Below are 14,512 nucleotides of genomic sequence, written 5' to 3'. Positions count from 1 at the left end.
TTTCCATTCTTTATTCACCTTGTTTCCTCTAGTTGACAATTCCTATCCAACTCTTGCCAATTCTTCCCCACCTCCATGTTTCTTATTATCAATTAAAGTCCTATCTGGAATTCAAGACCTACCTCAAGTAAGTACCTAATTCTTAAAGCTTTTTAAAAAATCTTTATATATTGTTATAATATCTTTTATATGTTTATACACAATTTGCATTTGCTTATATTCTCTTGGAATGATATCTTATTGTATATGATGTTTTGGTTATTTGGGTACTGTTTCTAGTTTCCACCAATTGGAAGAAAGGTCGTGACTTAGTCATATTTGTGCCTCATTTATGCCTGAACACAAAACATTGTGTATAATAGACATTCAATAAGCATTTGTTTAAATAATAAAATTATGCAAAATGCCAAAATTATTTTCTAGAATGTATGGCACAGTTTCCTCCTACTTCTCACTGATGCGCAATATAACCACTCATGGAAATAATTTGGTTCTTTTTTTTTCCTAAAACTGCAAACCCCTATGGATGTGATTGTAGATGCTCTTGTTTATTCATGCAGACAGTCAGACTGTGTTTTGATTATTTTAATTGTCTTATTTCAATACAGAATAATTTTTTCATGGCTCTTTATGTCTTGATAGCTATTAAGTAGATTAAAAAACAAAAATGGAAAACACAAACTTCTGTAATCCTCTACCCTTAGAATGGTGGATTTCTGTTAAGATATATGCATTAAAAGAGCAAACTCTACTAAAATTTAACTTTTAGATGTAAATTGCAGTAAACAGAATAGCAGAAGCTTAGAGAAAATTTTCCCAAATACGCTTTGTGTTTTAGAAACAAAGATTTTTAGAAAAAGCAAAATTTGAGAATTTTCTCCTATTTCATTTAAATAGGTCTCTTAACAAATATAATTTACTTGTGATTTTCCTCATCATTTTGTAGCTTTGAAAGCTGTATTTGATGAGAAAAACCTGTTTCCCAAGGAAATTCTGGATCATGAACGAAAAGCAAAGCAATTTTGCCAAGAAAAAAGTTGTGAAGTGAAGAAAAATAAGAAGTAATTACAATAGAAAAAACTTCACTGTTACATAAAGTACAGATATAAAATGCAGAAAAAGCATCAAGAATTCTGCCTTTTATTTCATTTTATATTTGAACTTCAGGAAGTTTTGTCTTCATGGGATAATTTAGTACTGCTTTTATCTATTGTCTGTCAATTTCTCTGTATTCTTAATAAAATAAATATTGAACTAAAGTGGGAGCAACATCTTGGTATTTATTCTCAAGAATTTTTATATAAGAACTTTACAATTCCAGAACAAAGTTCTAACCAGTTGCCCTTCTGGTTGTTCCTATAGACAAACATTTTTGATCAATTTTCATTGTAAAACCTGCATTGAAATATGTGAAAAGTACCGACACAGTAAATATCTATAAATGTGAATAAGAAAACTGTTTCCACTTTTTTACACTTTCTAGTACTTTTTAAATGATTCTCATAATGGCGATTAGACCTTGTCAATAGCACCACTTCCTATTAATTCTTATTGGCTTTTACTCATTCTATAAACTTATTGGAAAATTACTGCATATGATCTACTTCAGTCGTTCATTATACTATACTTTAAAATTGAATGCCATAGCACATCGAAGAGATAATAGTCTTGAAAAAAAATCAAAGGGCCTGGGGCTATATAAAGGACCCACTCTATGTGGAAAGTCAAGTGGGAAATATTTGATTCTGCAACTTACTGCCTCTGTTTGTTGACCCATTTTTATTTACAAATATAATCATCTTCCAGGCAATATTATTATTCTGCTTTATTTATTGTGTCCTATAGAAAGAATTGGTAAATTCATTTACATAACTATAATGACTTACTGTATATTTATATTTTAAAGAGTCCTTTCAAAACCAGCTAAAGTTTAAGAAGAATTTTTCAATAACACATGTATTAAAGGAAAATAATTTGCAATATGTAGGGGATGACTTGGTATAGCAACTGCAAATGTCCATTGTGTTTAAACCACACAATAATCATATGAATATATTAGCTTAGAGCTAAAATATGAGATGCGAATCTATTAGGAGAGTGCTCAATTATCAATGGCAGAGTTGAGATTGGAGCCCAGGTCTGTTTTACTCCCAAACCATGGTATTTGCCATTCATCATTCTGTTCACTTGCTTCGTATTAGTATAAAGTCAATGGAATGAATTCTAACACTAGACTTTCCAGCACCAGTGGAGCAAATATTTTGGTTTGGTGGAGAAGGCGGTGATGGAAAGATATTCAGAAGACAGCTGCCTATTCTGACTATATTTAAGTGCATTCTGAGTTAGGCATTATGACTTCCATTCATATTGCCTTTCCTCCTCATGGAATGAAAATTACATGCAGGAAAGATTGTAGGAGAAAAGTATATTTGTCTCTGTGTGTATGCGCATGTATGTTTGTTTGTCTGTTGGGTGGTGTGATGATGTAGGAGAGTGTCCTTGTTTTAGAAAAATATAATAATAGAATGTTTAAGTATGATAGAAATTATGTTTTTAGCTTGCTATAAAATGATTCAGAAAATACTAATTATATGCATATATAAAATGTATGTATATACACACAGGTAACACATATACATATCTATATTTACATCTGTTTGTTTATTGGGAGGATAGATATATAGATGAAACACATACATGCGGTAGATGCTAACAATTGGGGAAACAGGAGGAGGTGGAGATAGCAGTTCTTTGAACTATATCTGCAACTTTTATGTAAATTTGAAGGTATTTCAAGGTAAATTTTTTTAAATATAAAAAGTTGCTTTTGAACAAAAAGATTATTTGAGATGTTCAAGCAGACACTGGGTAACTGTCTCACAGGGATATTGCAAAGACTTCTTGAGCTGGGTAGGAGGTTTGATTGGGTAATCCATCATTTCAAACTCAGAGCATATGATTTATGAATCATAGGTTGGTGATAGTACAATGGAGTGAAATCTGAGCCACATTCCCAGAAACTTAATGGAATGTTAAGATGTTATAGAAGTAGAATGCGGGTACCAAATAATTTGCAAAGGCTCTTTTCCCCACTGATCCATCCATCCCTCATGTAAGTATTGAAGGCATATACCCGAGACTGTTTTAGGTACCAGGTATTCACATATAAATAGAATGCACCTTTTCTACCCTCAGCGTTCTGAAGTGAAGCTATATAAAATGTAGTGGTTTAATTAAGCCAATATTGAATGAGCCAACTGGCGTAAGTTGGAAATTCATAATTTGACATATTTTTTTCTGGCATAATTTGGAAATTCTTTTGCTAGACATACTTTACTTTTTACCCTTGAAGATAACTTTGTTTGATGTGATAGCCTGAGATAGTCTGGTTCATATAGACAGACCTTCTTTCTGTAGCCTACTACATGTGTATGGTATTATGCTGTAACTCTAATTCCATCTTTAATTAACATCAGGGCTTCTTCTGTAAAAGGAATTAAGAAGAGCTGTCTCATAAATATATTCAATGAGAAGCGAACTTTTAAAGGTATGAGACTTTCTTTTAATGTAGCTGTTTCTAATAATTTGGAGAAAAAACACAAAAAGGAGAAAAAAGACAATGTCTTTTTTCTATGTCTTACTCTTCTTTTGTAACTCACAGCATCTAATTGTCTAGGCAGGTAGCAGGATCTCACCTATCAACTCTTAACAGAACTGAAGGCATTATAGACTGTTTCTCAAATTAACATTCAGATTCAATTACTTATTATCCATTTTTCTATGGTAAAAGGAATTGGTCACATTAAAATAGGATATGTCATAATCTTCAATAGGCTACCTTGTTTGTATTACTTATATTTACACTAAATATAATTTAACATTTTCTTTTGTCAGAACATTTTCCTATTATCACTCAAAATTTAGAAACAATCTTCACCAAAAAAAAAATTGCCTGAAATGAGTCCATGTTTAAATGGAAGAATTAACTTCTAAGTTCTTTACTGATGAGGGCATTTGCTTATACATTTTTAAAGTTTGGAATTAAGTGCATTTTTACTTGAAAAAAAACATAAAAGGATAAGAAAAATGATGAGATGATAGCTGTAACCCCTTGCTGTGGTTTTTATATATATGCCCAGGCTTATACTTTACAGTGGGACAGTAATGGCGATCAACCTTATACCGAGACACCTTGGCTCTCATTAATGAATAATTCTCCCCCCACCCTGATTTTCTAGGAGCAAAATAGAATTGTAGAAAGAAGCAGTTTGGGAAAATATTTTAAAAATTTGTGGTAATATTTTATGGACAATCGTATTGTCTTCAATGTCTATTAAAAGAGTTTAAACCAGGGAGAATAAATTTATGGCTATTGCTTTTTACTCCTCAAGAGACAGGAAAATGAACATTCTGCCTGAACTGCTTTAATATAAGGTCCTTACAGAACAATTTCATTAAATGGTCTTAGTAGGACAGAGTGATGGTCTCTGCCATTGGTACAAAAAGTAATGGCCTATTTCTGGATAAATCATATTGTGATCTGAGCAGTGTGCAGACATAATAATGTGGTAGCCAAGGGTACTGGTGATATATGTTTGCTGGTGTCAGTAAATGGGTAGAAAAGCATTGATTGAATGATAGCCTTGACATTCAGACTTAATATTTATGTATTGCAGTGTGAAGCAAGTAGAATGATAGTATTCTTGTGTTGCACAACTCTTTTTGGAAAATTATCTCTGTGTTAAGTTAAAGCTACACTAGAGTATGCTTATGCTGAGTAGGTAATATTAGAATAAAACTCAAGATCTAGAAAACATTTGGAGATGCCTATATGGGAAATGAAAAATTTTAGTTAATTAGTAGATTATGGCCTATAATGATCTATTCTCAGGCCTATTGTTAAGTTATAGCCATATTAGGACATGGAAAGATGTTAACAGGGTCCTCTGACAGGTTTTTAAAAATGAATTCCATTTAAAGCTATCTACACTCACTTTATTTCTTTTACATGAGTTTATCAGAAATAGTATTAAATTTGGGGATCAACAGATATTTAATTAAAACTGGACTAAATTTTTTCTCTTCTCAAAGGCTATAGGTAAATAATACAATGTGCTTAATATCTGATTGCCATTGAGGTGATTGATTTGAACTACAAAAATGAGATGAAACCCATTAAATTATGCAATTTTTTATTAATGACCTTTTTGCAAAGAAAATCATGTAGAGTTTTAAAAGCACATAAAGGTAACATCAATTTTTATCATCAAATTACCTATGGCTAATAGTATTATCCTGATATATTTTGGCAAATCCATTTATCTTTTTTGCTGGCCTTTTTGCTCAAAATAAAGAACATATTTCTTCAATATCCACTTTTTCTTAAGGATTCAAATGGACCTTATATCCACAGGAAATTCCTCTGACTATTGTATAATTTGATGAATGTTGAGAACTCTGTAAATGCAGCAGTAACTTGTCTCTGTATTCTGGACTTGATTTAGCTTTATTCTTTTTCTCACAGGCATTCTGAAATATTTATGACAAAGTGCATTGGTAATCTGAGAGTCCTGTGAGAAACAAAAAGAACTAATTACTAGCAAATTTACAACCACTGGCACATCCTTTCAAATTCTGTACAACTTTTAAAAGAGGTAAAATAATGGGAAAATAATAATATAAACTTAATAATTTTTAAAAATTCCATAATCGTTTTATTTCTCAATTCTTGCACGTTTCATCAGTTGATCATTAACCTGATCGTGTTAGTTCTTAATACAAATGTAGTGAACACCTGCTTTGGTTCTAGAGGAATTAATCAAGCAATGTTCAAGATAAATGGAGTTGGCCTTGATCGCTCAGGTATTTATGTACAAGGGTTTTCCAGCAAGCATATTTTAGTTGTAACATTCCAGTGAATAATCAGAAGCCAGTTTGGGGTAAGTACCTTAGAAATAAATAGCTTTTGAATAAGTATGTATGCAATAACATTGCCTATGAGTGTTTAGTAAAGTAAGGAATGGCATTTCAATTTACTTTGGTGTAAAAATCATTTGAATTTATTTAATTAACATATCACTTTTATTCTCCCTAAATGATTTCACTACAAATCAGAAGATCCAGTTCTTATAGGACTATTCATCAGGTTGTTTAGTTCAGCAGTACTTTGTGCTTTCTGATAAGATATGATCCAAAACCCAATGAGGTAAGTGAATTTTTAAAACCAGTATTTGTCCGAGGTTATAATTCATTAAGTGCTTAGAAATTTTCTAGAAAAAATGGATGCTCAAATAATACAAATTTAATTATTAAGATTATTAATAATAATGAAAACGAAACTCTAATACTGAGATTCTACCACAAAGAAAAAAATTACATTTTTAATAATACTGTTCATTATTCTAATATAAACCAAATACATAAAGCTATATCTAATGTATTTCCACATGATAACTTAAAGGTACTAATAACATTTTGACTACATATCTACAAACACATATTTTGGTCAGAAGTCTTCTGAGAAATTGAATGTATTAGAAGATAATGATATGTAGACATTTATTTTGCACGTAAAACTTCTCTTACTCACTGGTTTTTAACTATTGTTGCACTCTCATTTACAAGCTCATATGCTAAATTAATCCCTAATGAAACATTTGCTTGATATTAATAACATAGGTCTAGATCTAAAGTTTACCAACACATTTTCTAACAATTGCTTTGGATTTTTTTTGAGGTTTTTGTCTTTTGCAAATGCGTATCTATACAAATACAGTTTAACAAAATACATTGAAAGATAATTTGAAATATCTAAATAATGACTCCATAGTTTAATTGGGAAGAATATTTGACTATTAGTAATCTTTAAATACAAATATTGTTGTTCTTAGGGACTCCTACCATTTATGGTACCCTTAATGATCTACAAAACACTCTAGAAATGTAAGTCTCTACTTAAGGCTGACAACACACTATTCTGAAGGCTTTCATCTTTACCCCTAATTAAGGGTTACTTCCTAGTAACTTACTGATGGATAAGTTTTTAAGGATTACTAACATGTATTATTTATAAGGTAAAATTATTGTTACTAAAATTTATGAGGCCTTGGAGTCAGCATTCTACCAAATATGTGGTAATATTGCAAAATTAATTCTGCTTGAGATATAATCAAATGGTTGAATTTCCTGCAATTTTAGTGGAGAGCACTTTAATAGGGTATTATTAGTCTTGTGAATTGTTTATGGTTTTTAATTGCTGCTACTATTCTGTTTGTTAGTATTTTTGTCAATTCTTTGATATTATATTTCATTTTATTTATATATTTTCTTTTATAATTTCAACTTTTATTACAGATTAAAAGGTACATGTGCAGGTTTGCTACATGGGTATATGGCCTGACACTAAGGTTTGGGGTATAAATGATCTCATCACCCAGGTAGTGAGCATAGTACTTTATTGTATCATTTATATTTGATTGCCATTTTGTTTCAAACTTTGCAGGTTTTCTGGGTTGCATTTTTCTTCTTTTGGAAAAGCAGGGAGAGGGCTTTGGGTTATTTTGTCCTAAGAAATAAAGTGTAAGGAAAATTGTAAAAACTTAGCCAGATTACTCAGTTACTTTAGAATACATTAATTTTCTAATATTATAGGTCTAAAACCACACTGGAGTAAGTCTGTTTTTATTCCATTTCTTCCTCTTGAGCTATAAATTACTGTAGAGTAGACTGCACAGAAGGTTTACCTGATGTCAGAGTTACAGTTATCCCACTTAAAAACCATGAGAAAAGATAGAAAAAAAACTATTGTATAACTGTTTGGAGATACCATTGCCATTGATAACATTCCAACACTGCAGTGTCTTTTTTGATTTTTGTTACAAAACTACAAGTATATTTTCTACTGGTTCTTGAAGATATGTAAGAAATACCATTAACATATGAACTATTTTTCTAAATAGATGATACTTAGAAATCTAATTGGATAGAGTTCACTCATGGTAGTAAGTTCTATTAAGATAGAAAGCTACAATAGGTAGAACATTTTCTGTTGAGCTCTCTATGGAAAACTCTATTTTGAAAATGAATACATTTTGATTTAAACAATACAGAGAAGTCAAAATGGACACAATCTTCTTGTGGAGTCTTCTATTGCTGTTTTTTGCAAGTCAAGCCTCAAGATGCTCAGCTCAAAAAAATACCGAATTTGCAGTGGATCTTTATCAAGAGGTTTCCTTATCTCATAAGGACAACATTGTATTTTCACCCCTTGGAATAACTTTGGTTCTTGAGATGGTACAACTGGGAGCCAAAGGAAAAGCACAGCAGCAGATAAGACAAACTTTAAAACAACAGGAAACCTCAGCTGGTGAGACTCTTACATCTCCTTACTTATACTGGATAAGATATGGACACATTCATTTTTTAATATTAGAAGTTCAGGATAAAGAAAATTTAGTAAGTGAAAATGTAATGAAAAGTACAAAATCGTAATAAAATGGAGAATTGTAAATGTAATATTCATTTATAATTCTTTTAAAAAGTTACAAAAATTATTAAGAAATTGACATCTATATAAATGTAAAATTAAGTAAATATTTGTACATGTTCTTTTAGTTTGTTTTAGCCAGTTTTAATTACTTGAGATTATATTGGATGTGCGTGTGTGTGTGTATATACATACTCATAAAATATACATCTATACACATACATATTCTTCCACTATCACTATGTTGTGATCATTTTCCCATGTCATGGAACTGATTCAAAATACAGTTTTTAATTATTGTATCTTATTGCCTCTTATAGAAATACCATTACTTATTTAGCCTTTCTTCAGTAGGTTGTTTCCAACATTTCTCTTAAAAAAAAATGCACCCCATCTGTAACGAGACCAAGAAAAAAATATTAATTTGTTCATTTTAAGAGCTTATTTGTTAATAGTTTTAAAAGGAAAATGGAAAAAAAAGGATTTAAATAATCAGAGGCCTTTGTGCTTGTGAATGATGATTGTTCGGTTGGAGTCTCCTCATGGTTTGTCTGGGATAGTGTCTATCCCTCTTACTGGGATACTGTGCTTTTGTGCTGTCATCCCATTTGAAAGAATTGTTGCTCGGCTGGCATGGTGGCTCACACCTGTAATCTCAGCACTTTGGGAGGCTGAGGCGGGTGGATCACTTGAGGTCAGGAGTTCGAGACCAGGCCGGCCAACATGGTGAAACCCTGTCTGTACTAAAAATACAAAAATTTGCAGGGCATGGTGGCATGTGCCTATAGTCTCAGCTACTCGAGAGGCTGAGGCAGGGGAAGTGCTTGAACCCAGGAGGCGGAGGTTGCAGTGAGCTGAGATCTGTGCCACTGCACTCCAGCCAGGGCAAAAAAAAAAAAAAAAAGAAAAGTTGTTGCTCATCTCCTTAGCTATCTCATGCTCTCAGTTTCTAAAGTTGTTTTAATTTTCAGCTTTTGGATTACTCTGAGATACTGTGTTCTAAATACAGATTTTTGATTTGGGAATTTAGTTGCTACAACTGTAATTTCAGTCTATTTTTCTTATCACAGAGTAGCAGTATTTAGAAATTTGCTTTCCTGAAAATACTATTTACAAGATTTTATTTGCTTCCTTTTAAATAAATACAATTTTATACAGAAAAGAAGTTGGTGATAGTGAAGTTAATTGTAAGAATTTTTCTTTGCAAATAGTGCATACTGAAGCCAATGTATTCCAGATTTAGTCTTGATTAATTTCAGCAAATCCCACTACACCACTCCCAGAAACGTTTAAATCACATGTTATAGCTTTGAAAAAGTAATGCAATATTTGTGAAGATACATAAATTAGAGTCTGTGAAAACTAAATTACTTTAAATGGATACATGATATAGAGAAACACAAGTTTTAACAAGTGTGAATTTTGAACATGATAAAGTAATAGTAATAATGCACTATCAAAAATATAGATAGCATATCAGCCACTGTTTCATGTGCTTAATATATATTCTCTCATTTAATATTTATAATTACTTTGTTAAGTAAACAACCTTGTAATAAACCTGAGAAAACTGAGGCAAAGAAAGATTAAATAATTTGCTCAGTGCTAAGTCCTAAAATAATTCAGTGAGGATTAAGAATATAAGAGCAATATATTCTCACTAATATATTAATGAGAATATTAATTCTCATATATTATGTAAGGCTCTCAGTGTCCTCAGTTCTCCTTCTTTACTTCATTGTCAAAACATCTGCTCTGAATTTACCTCCTCCATTTTGCTGAACATCTGTTAATACTCCTTTTTGCTTTACCTCTGATAATGCTGATGACGAATCAAAGGCTGAATTGAATGTGCTTCTTTTTTCCACAGGGTTTTGAAAAGAGAACTGGGCATGAATTCCTGTCCCAGTTCTGCAACTAAATGACCTTGTGATTTGGCACAAGTCATGTCACTTGTGAAGCTTCTTAATCTCTCTGGGCCTCAGATTCCTCACTGTAAAAAGAAAAGTTGAGGTTAGGTGATTTATTTGAACCTTTTGGCTGAAATAATCTATAATTCTATGACTACCTTTGTTTTCATCTTTGGATCTCCCATATGCACACAAAATTGGTTTTTAGACTTTTACTAGCAGAAGAGAACATGCACTGAAGTTTAGAACATTTTCTGGAGGTCTGGTACAATCAAATCAAGAGCCACATTCACCCATGACCTGTCAGTTATCCATGGCTCTATTTTAGAAAATGAAATAAACTTGTTCTCATTCCTTATTAGAAGATACATAATTTTTGATCTGTGCTAAAAATGTCATTAATCTAGAAACCAAATAAAATTTATAGGGCAGATAATGTTATATTCTTCTCCAAACTGGTACTACTTGGTGACATTTTTTTCATTGACTTCTGAGTTCAACGATTTATCAAAGGGCAGCTGTTTGTCACATAGACTTAGACCTTAAGTACATGACATAAATCTATTTGCTTTGACAAATGATTTAGAACTACTTTTTCTCCCTTTCTCTCTTTTTTTATTCCTTTAAAGATGTTCATGTATTTCAGATTTCTGAAAATTGGTTTCAGATTCTGTCACTTCATTTCTGACCTTAATTCTTTTGGAAAAGCTCTCGTGTCTTTACTCAGAAAGCCTTTTCTGTAGTCTCCCAGCTATTGAGATATTTGTTTCAGGCTTCAGATAGCAATAAATGGTTACATCTGAAATCATTACATAAATAAGTAAAATGACTTAACTTTCTTCCCTTCCTTATGTAAGGGATTTCAGAGTTATAAAGAATTACTGAAATTCTTCAGATCTAATCATATGGAAGTAAGTTTTTTTATATCTGAAATTGTTTATACCTGTATCTATGTACCAGTGAACAGAGAATCCTGGAGTTTGAAATATAATGCAGTATACTTCATAGAGCCTCCTGTGAGACTGTGAGAATGCCAGGCCAAAAAGGCAAGTAGGGACTGAAATGTAGCCTCTGTAACCCAGCTGGACAAGATGAGAGGCCATGGAGCTGCCCAGCCCCCAGAGAGGGAACTATTTTTATTTGCACAAAGATGCCCTACGGGCTGCTAGCTTTCTGATTAAAAAAAAAAAAGTATTTACACAAGCTTAGGTACACACACACACACATCCTCCTTATTTCCAATAGAAATCTAGTAGTAAGTCCCTCTTAGTAATACCCGGTTTTCTTGAATAAAGATTAATTGAATATATCAATTTTAGGTTATGAAAGTGGCATTTGCAGTATGTATCTGAAAATATAATGAAGGTCCAGAAAGAATCTATTTGAAATAGAGTTACAAGACTTAATGATTGAGTTCTAAGATTAAGCCAGAAGGAAATGAAAACTGTTGGTACACTTTGGCAATGAACAGGAAGCTATTGAACCAAATATCAGGGTAGAGTTCTCTCATAGGCATATGTAGCTTCTGGACAACACTGCAGTCAGAACAGTCCAAAAATAAATAATAGGCCTAAAGTGATTCTTTCAGTTGACTCTGACTGACTTATTTTGGCTAGTGGTTAGAGTTAAAATGGTTAAAGATTTTTATTGTTGATGTCGACAGCCAAAGTATATAAATTCATGAACTTGTACAAATAGGCAATTCTGATTCTTATGCATCTCTAGAGATGATTGCAGAGCTTGCCTTGTAAAATTTAAAACCTGTACAGGTGCAGTTGCTTATAAGAGAACAATTTTTTCTTCAGCTGAAATAAAAGTAATATTGAAAAGGATTGCTCATCACTGTCATGCCCCCATCAGCATTCATTAGCATTCCCTTTTCATAGGTATCACATGCTCACATTATGCAAAGAATAAGATTCTAAACATAAATTTCAATAACTAAAAATGAGCTAAATGTGACTATCAAGAGGGACTTTCCTTCAGCTTCTATAAATGCATAGTCTTGTTTTTGACAAATTTCAAATTTGCGTGGACATTGTTTTTTCTATATAAAAGATGATTTCTCTACAAAATGCATATTCTACAGGAGATACATCCTTAAAATATTTATACTAACTTTGAAGGGATCGTTAGTTATACCTAAGGGTGCAAAAAATGGTGATATGAATCAGAGTACTTAGATAGCAAAGCTGAAAAGCTGTTGTTTTTATGTTGTTCAATATGCCAATATACATTAAAATTATTTTCTAGGGGAAGAATTTTCCGTACTGAAGTCATTTTTCTCTGCCATCTCAGAGAAAAAACAAGAATTTACATTTAATCTTGCCAATGCCCTCTACCTTCAAGAAGGATTCACTGTGAAAGAACAGTATCTCCATGGCAACAAGGAATTTTTTCAGAGTGCTATAAAACTGGTGGATTTTCAAGATGCAAAGGCTTGTGCAGAGATGATAAGTACCTGGGTAGAAAGAAAAACAGATGGTAAAGTTTCCCATTTTCGTAAAATTATTATTTGCCATTGTATTCATGGTTTTTAATATCCTAAAGTAAAGAATGGCTGAATATTTTCCTATTGCAGTATGGATCAGAGGAATCAAATATCCTATTTCATTTCATAGTTATTTAAATTAATACTAAATTGTAAAACTGGAAAGAAATTATAAGCTGCTTTGAAAAGTATACTGATTCTTTTATTTTCTTTTGAGAGATACCTGCTTATAGAATTTTTAATGAAATAATGTTAATAATAATTTTTGTTAAAACATAGATTTTTCAGGCATAAAAGCAGAAATAATCTCTTTGGCCAGGTAGAAGTTAAATCTGTCAATCCCAAATGCCTTCTTTCCCACAGATGCTGAAAATGATTAACACATTTTAGTTGAATGTGTTAATATTTAATAATAAATGTTAATATTTCTATCATAAACATGGTAGTGTAAACTTTAAATGCAAGCTAGCAAAAAATTTCATATTTGACTACAGGGGGATATAGTAAATTCAAATTCATACAAATCTGAGTTGAAATCCTGGAAAGTTATAAGCTATGCTCCATTTAAAATGAGGATATTATTAAAATATTTCAGAATTCTTTGGAGTTTTAATAATAATGTATGTGAAGTGACAAGCATATACCAAGCCCTCAATTAATAGTACTTTGTTCCTTTATTTAATCAGCTATGAAAAATGTGATGTTATAAGACATATGCCTTATAGGAAGCCTTATATGGGGAAGCATAAGTTGAAAGTGTGAGATAAGCGTGGTGAGCCATGTTCACAGCTGTAGGAAATGAGGACATCACTAGACAGTTCCATGGCACCCAGTCATGCCTATTTCTCATATCTTGGAAAAACTCACTGGACATAGAAATAGGAGACCAGTTATTTGGAGGAAAAGAATCATGCTAGTATCCTCCATTCTTTTCCCTTTCTAATGGTCAGTGGACGCAGCTGTCAGAATGGCAAGTTTGGGTGTACCATTAACTTGTTTATGATGACTGACATTTTAGAAGACCTTGAAATAGATGGAATAATACCAGTAAATATGGAAGAAGAAATATTTTTATTCTTTATGTCTGACATACAATGGTTACAAACGATCTTATTGGAGAGTCTAGGTATATCCGAGTTTGCCTAAAACAGTCTCATATTTCTAATTTTGTAGTGAAATTCCATTTGCACCTGTTTCTTCATGAAATATTTAACAGCAATCCCGTCTATTCTCAAAATTACCATATTTAGATGATAACATGCCCTATCCAAAACTGATCTGCAAAAGACAGTTTTGCTTTAATTCTATTCAAAGCAATTCCACTGAATCACTATTGCACATTTCTTCTTACCTCCTCCTCCACCCACTTCCTAGGAAAAATTAAAGACATGTTTTCAGGGGAAGAATTTGGCCCTCTGACTCGGCTTGTCCTGGTGAATGCTATTTATTTCAAAGGAGATTGGAAACAGAAATTCAGAAAAGAGGACACACAGCTGATAAATTTTACTAAGCAAAATGGTTCAACTGTCAAAATTCCAATGATGAAGGCTCTTCTGAGAACAAAATATGGTAATGTGAGAAACCACAGTTCCTAAGCATAGTCTTGAGAATTGCCAAGTATATTTG

At 32.0% G+C, this 14,512-nt stretch overlaps 2 protein-coding genes and 1 long non-coding RNA gene across 4 annotated transcripts in view; 2 read left to right on the top strand and 1 right to left on the bottom strand.

The window, feature by feature from the left end:
- Positions 1–1,259, top strand: part of WDR49 (WD repeat domain 49) — a 175,437-nt gene extending 174,178 nt beyond the window's left edge. For both annotated transcript variants that reach the window (XM_032173951.1, XM_032173950.1), the window contains exon 19: positions 947–1,259. In XM_032173951.1, coding sequence (XP_032029842.1) covers positions 947–1,065 — 119 coding nt within the window. In that variant the 3' untranslated portion in view covers positions 1,066–1,259. The remainder of the gene's footprint in view (positions 1–946) is intronic.
- A 4,640-nt stretch (positions 1,260–5,899) lies between these two features.
- The window catches only part of SERPINI2 (serpin family I member 2), a 32,003-nt gene continuing 23,390 nt past the window's right edge, over positions 5,900–14,512 (top strand). The window contains exons 1-5 of the mRNA XM_032173948.2: positions 5,900–5,939; positions 6,115–6,205; positions 8,109–8,365; positions 12,649–12,879; positions 14,261–14,455. Coding sequence (XP_032029839.1) covers positions 6,186–6,205; positions 8,109–8,365; positions 12,649–12,879; positions 14,261–14,455 — 703 coding nt within the window. The 5' untranslated portion in view covers positions 5,900–5,939; positions 6,115–6,185. The remainder of the gene's footprint in view (positions 5,940–6,114; positions 6,206–8,108; positions 8,366–12,648; positions 12,880–14,260; positions 14,456–14,512) is intronic.
- The window catches only part of LOC131381059 (uncharacterized), a 90,329-nt gene continuing 84,559 nt past the window's right edge, over positions 8,743–14,512 (bottom strand). Inside the window, exons 3-5 of the long non-coding RNA XR_009209487.1 lie at positions 12,738–12,856; positions 10,297–10,478; positions 8,743–8,879 (exon numbers count right to left, since the gene is read on the bottom strand). This is a non-coding gene — a long non-coding RNA (uncharacterized LOC131381059). The remainder of the gene's footprint in view (positions 8,880–10,296; positions 10,479–12,737; positions 12,857–14,512) is intronic.

This window comes from Hylobates moloch, unplaced genomic scaffold, assembly GCF_009828535.3.
Source record: "Hylobates moloch isolate HMO894 unplaced genomic scaffold, HMol_V3 SCAFFOLD_13, whole genome shotgun sequence".
In the NCBI taxonomy this organism is placed as follows: Eukaryota; Metazoa; Chordata; class Mammalia; order Primates; family Hylobatidae; genus Hylobates; species Hylobates moloch.
Note: the sequence above shows the minus strand (reverse complement) of the source record. Positions and strands in the feature narration are given on the sequence as shown.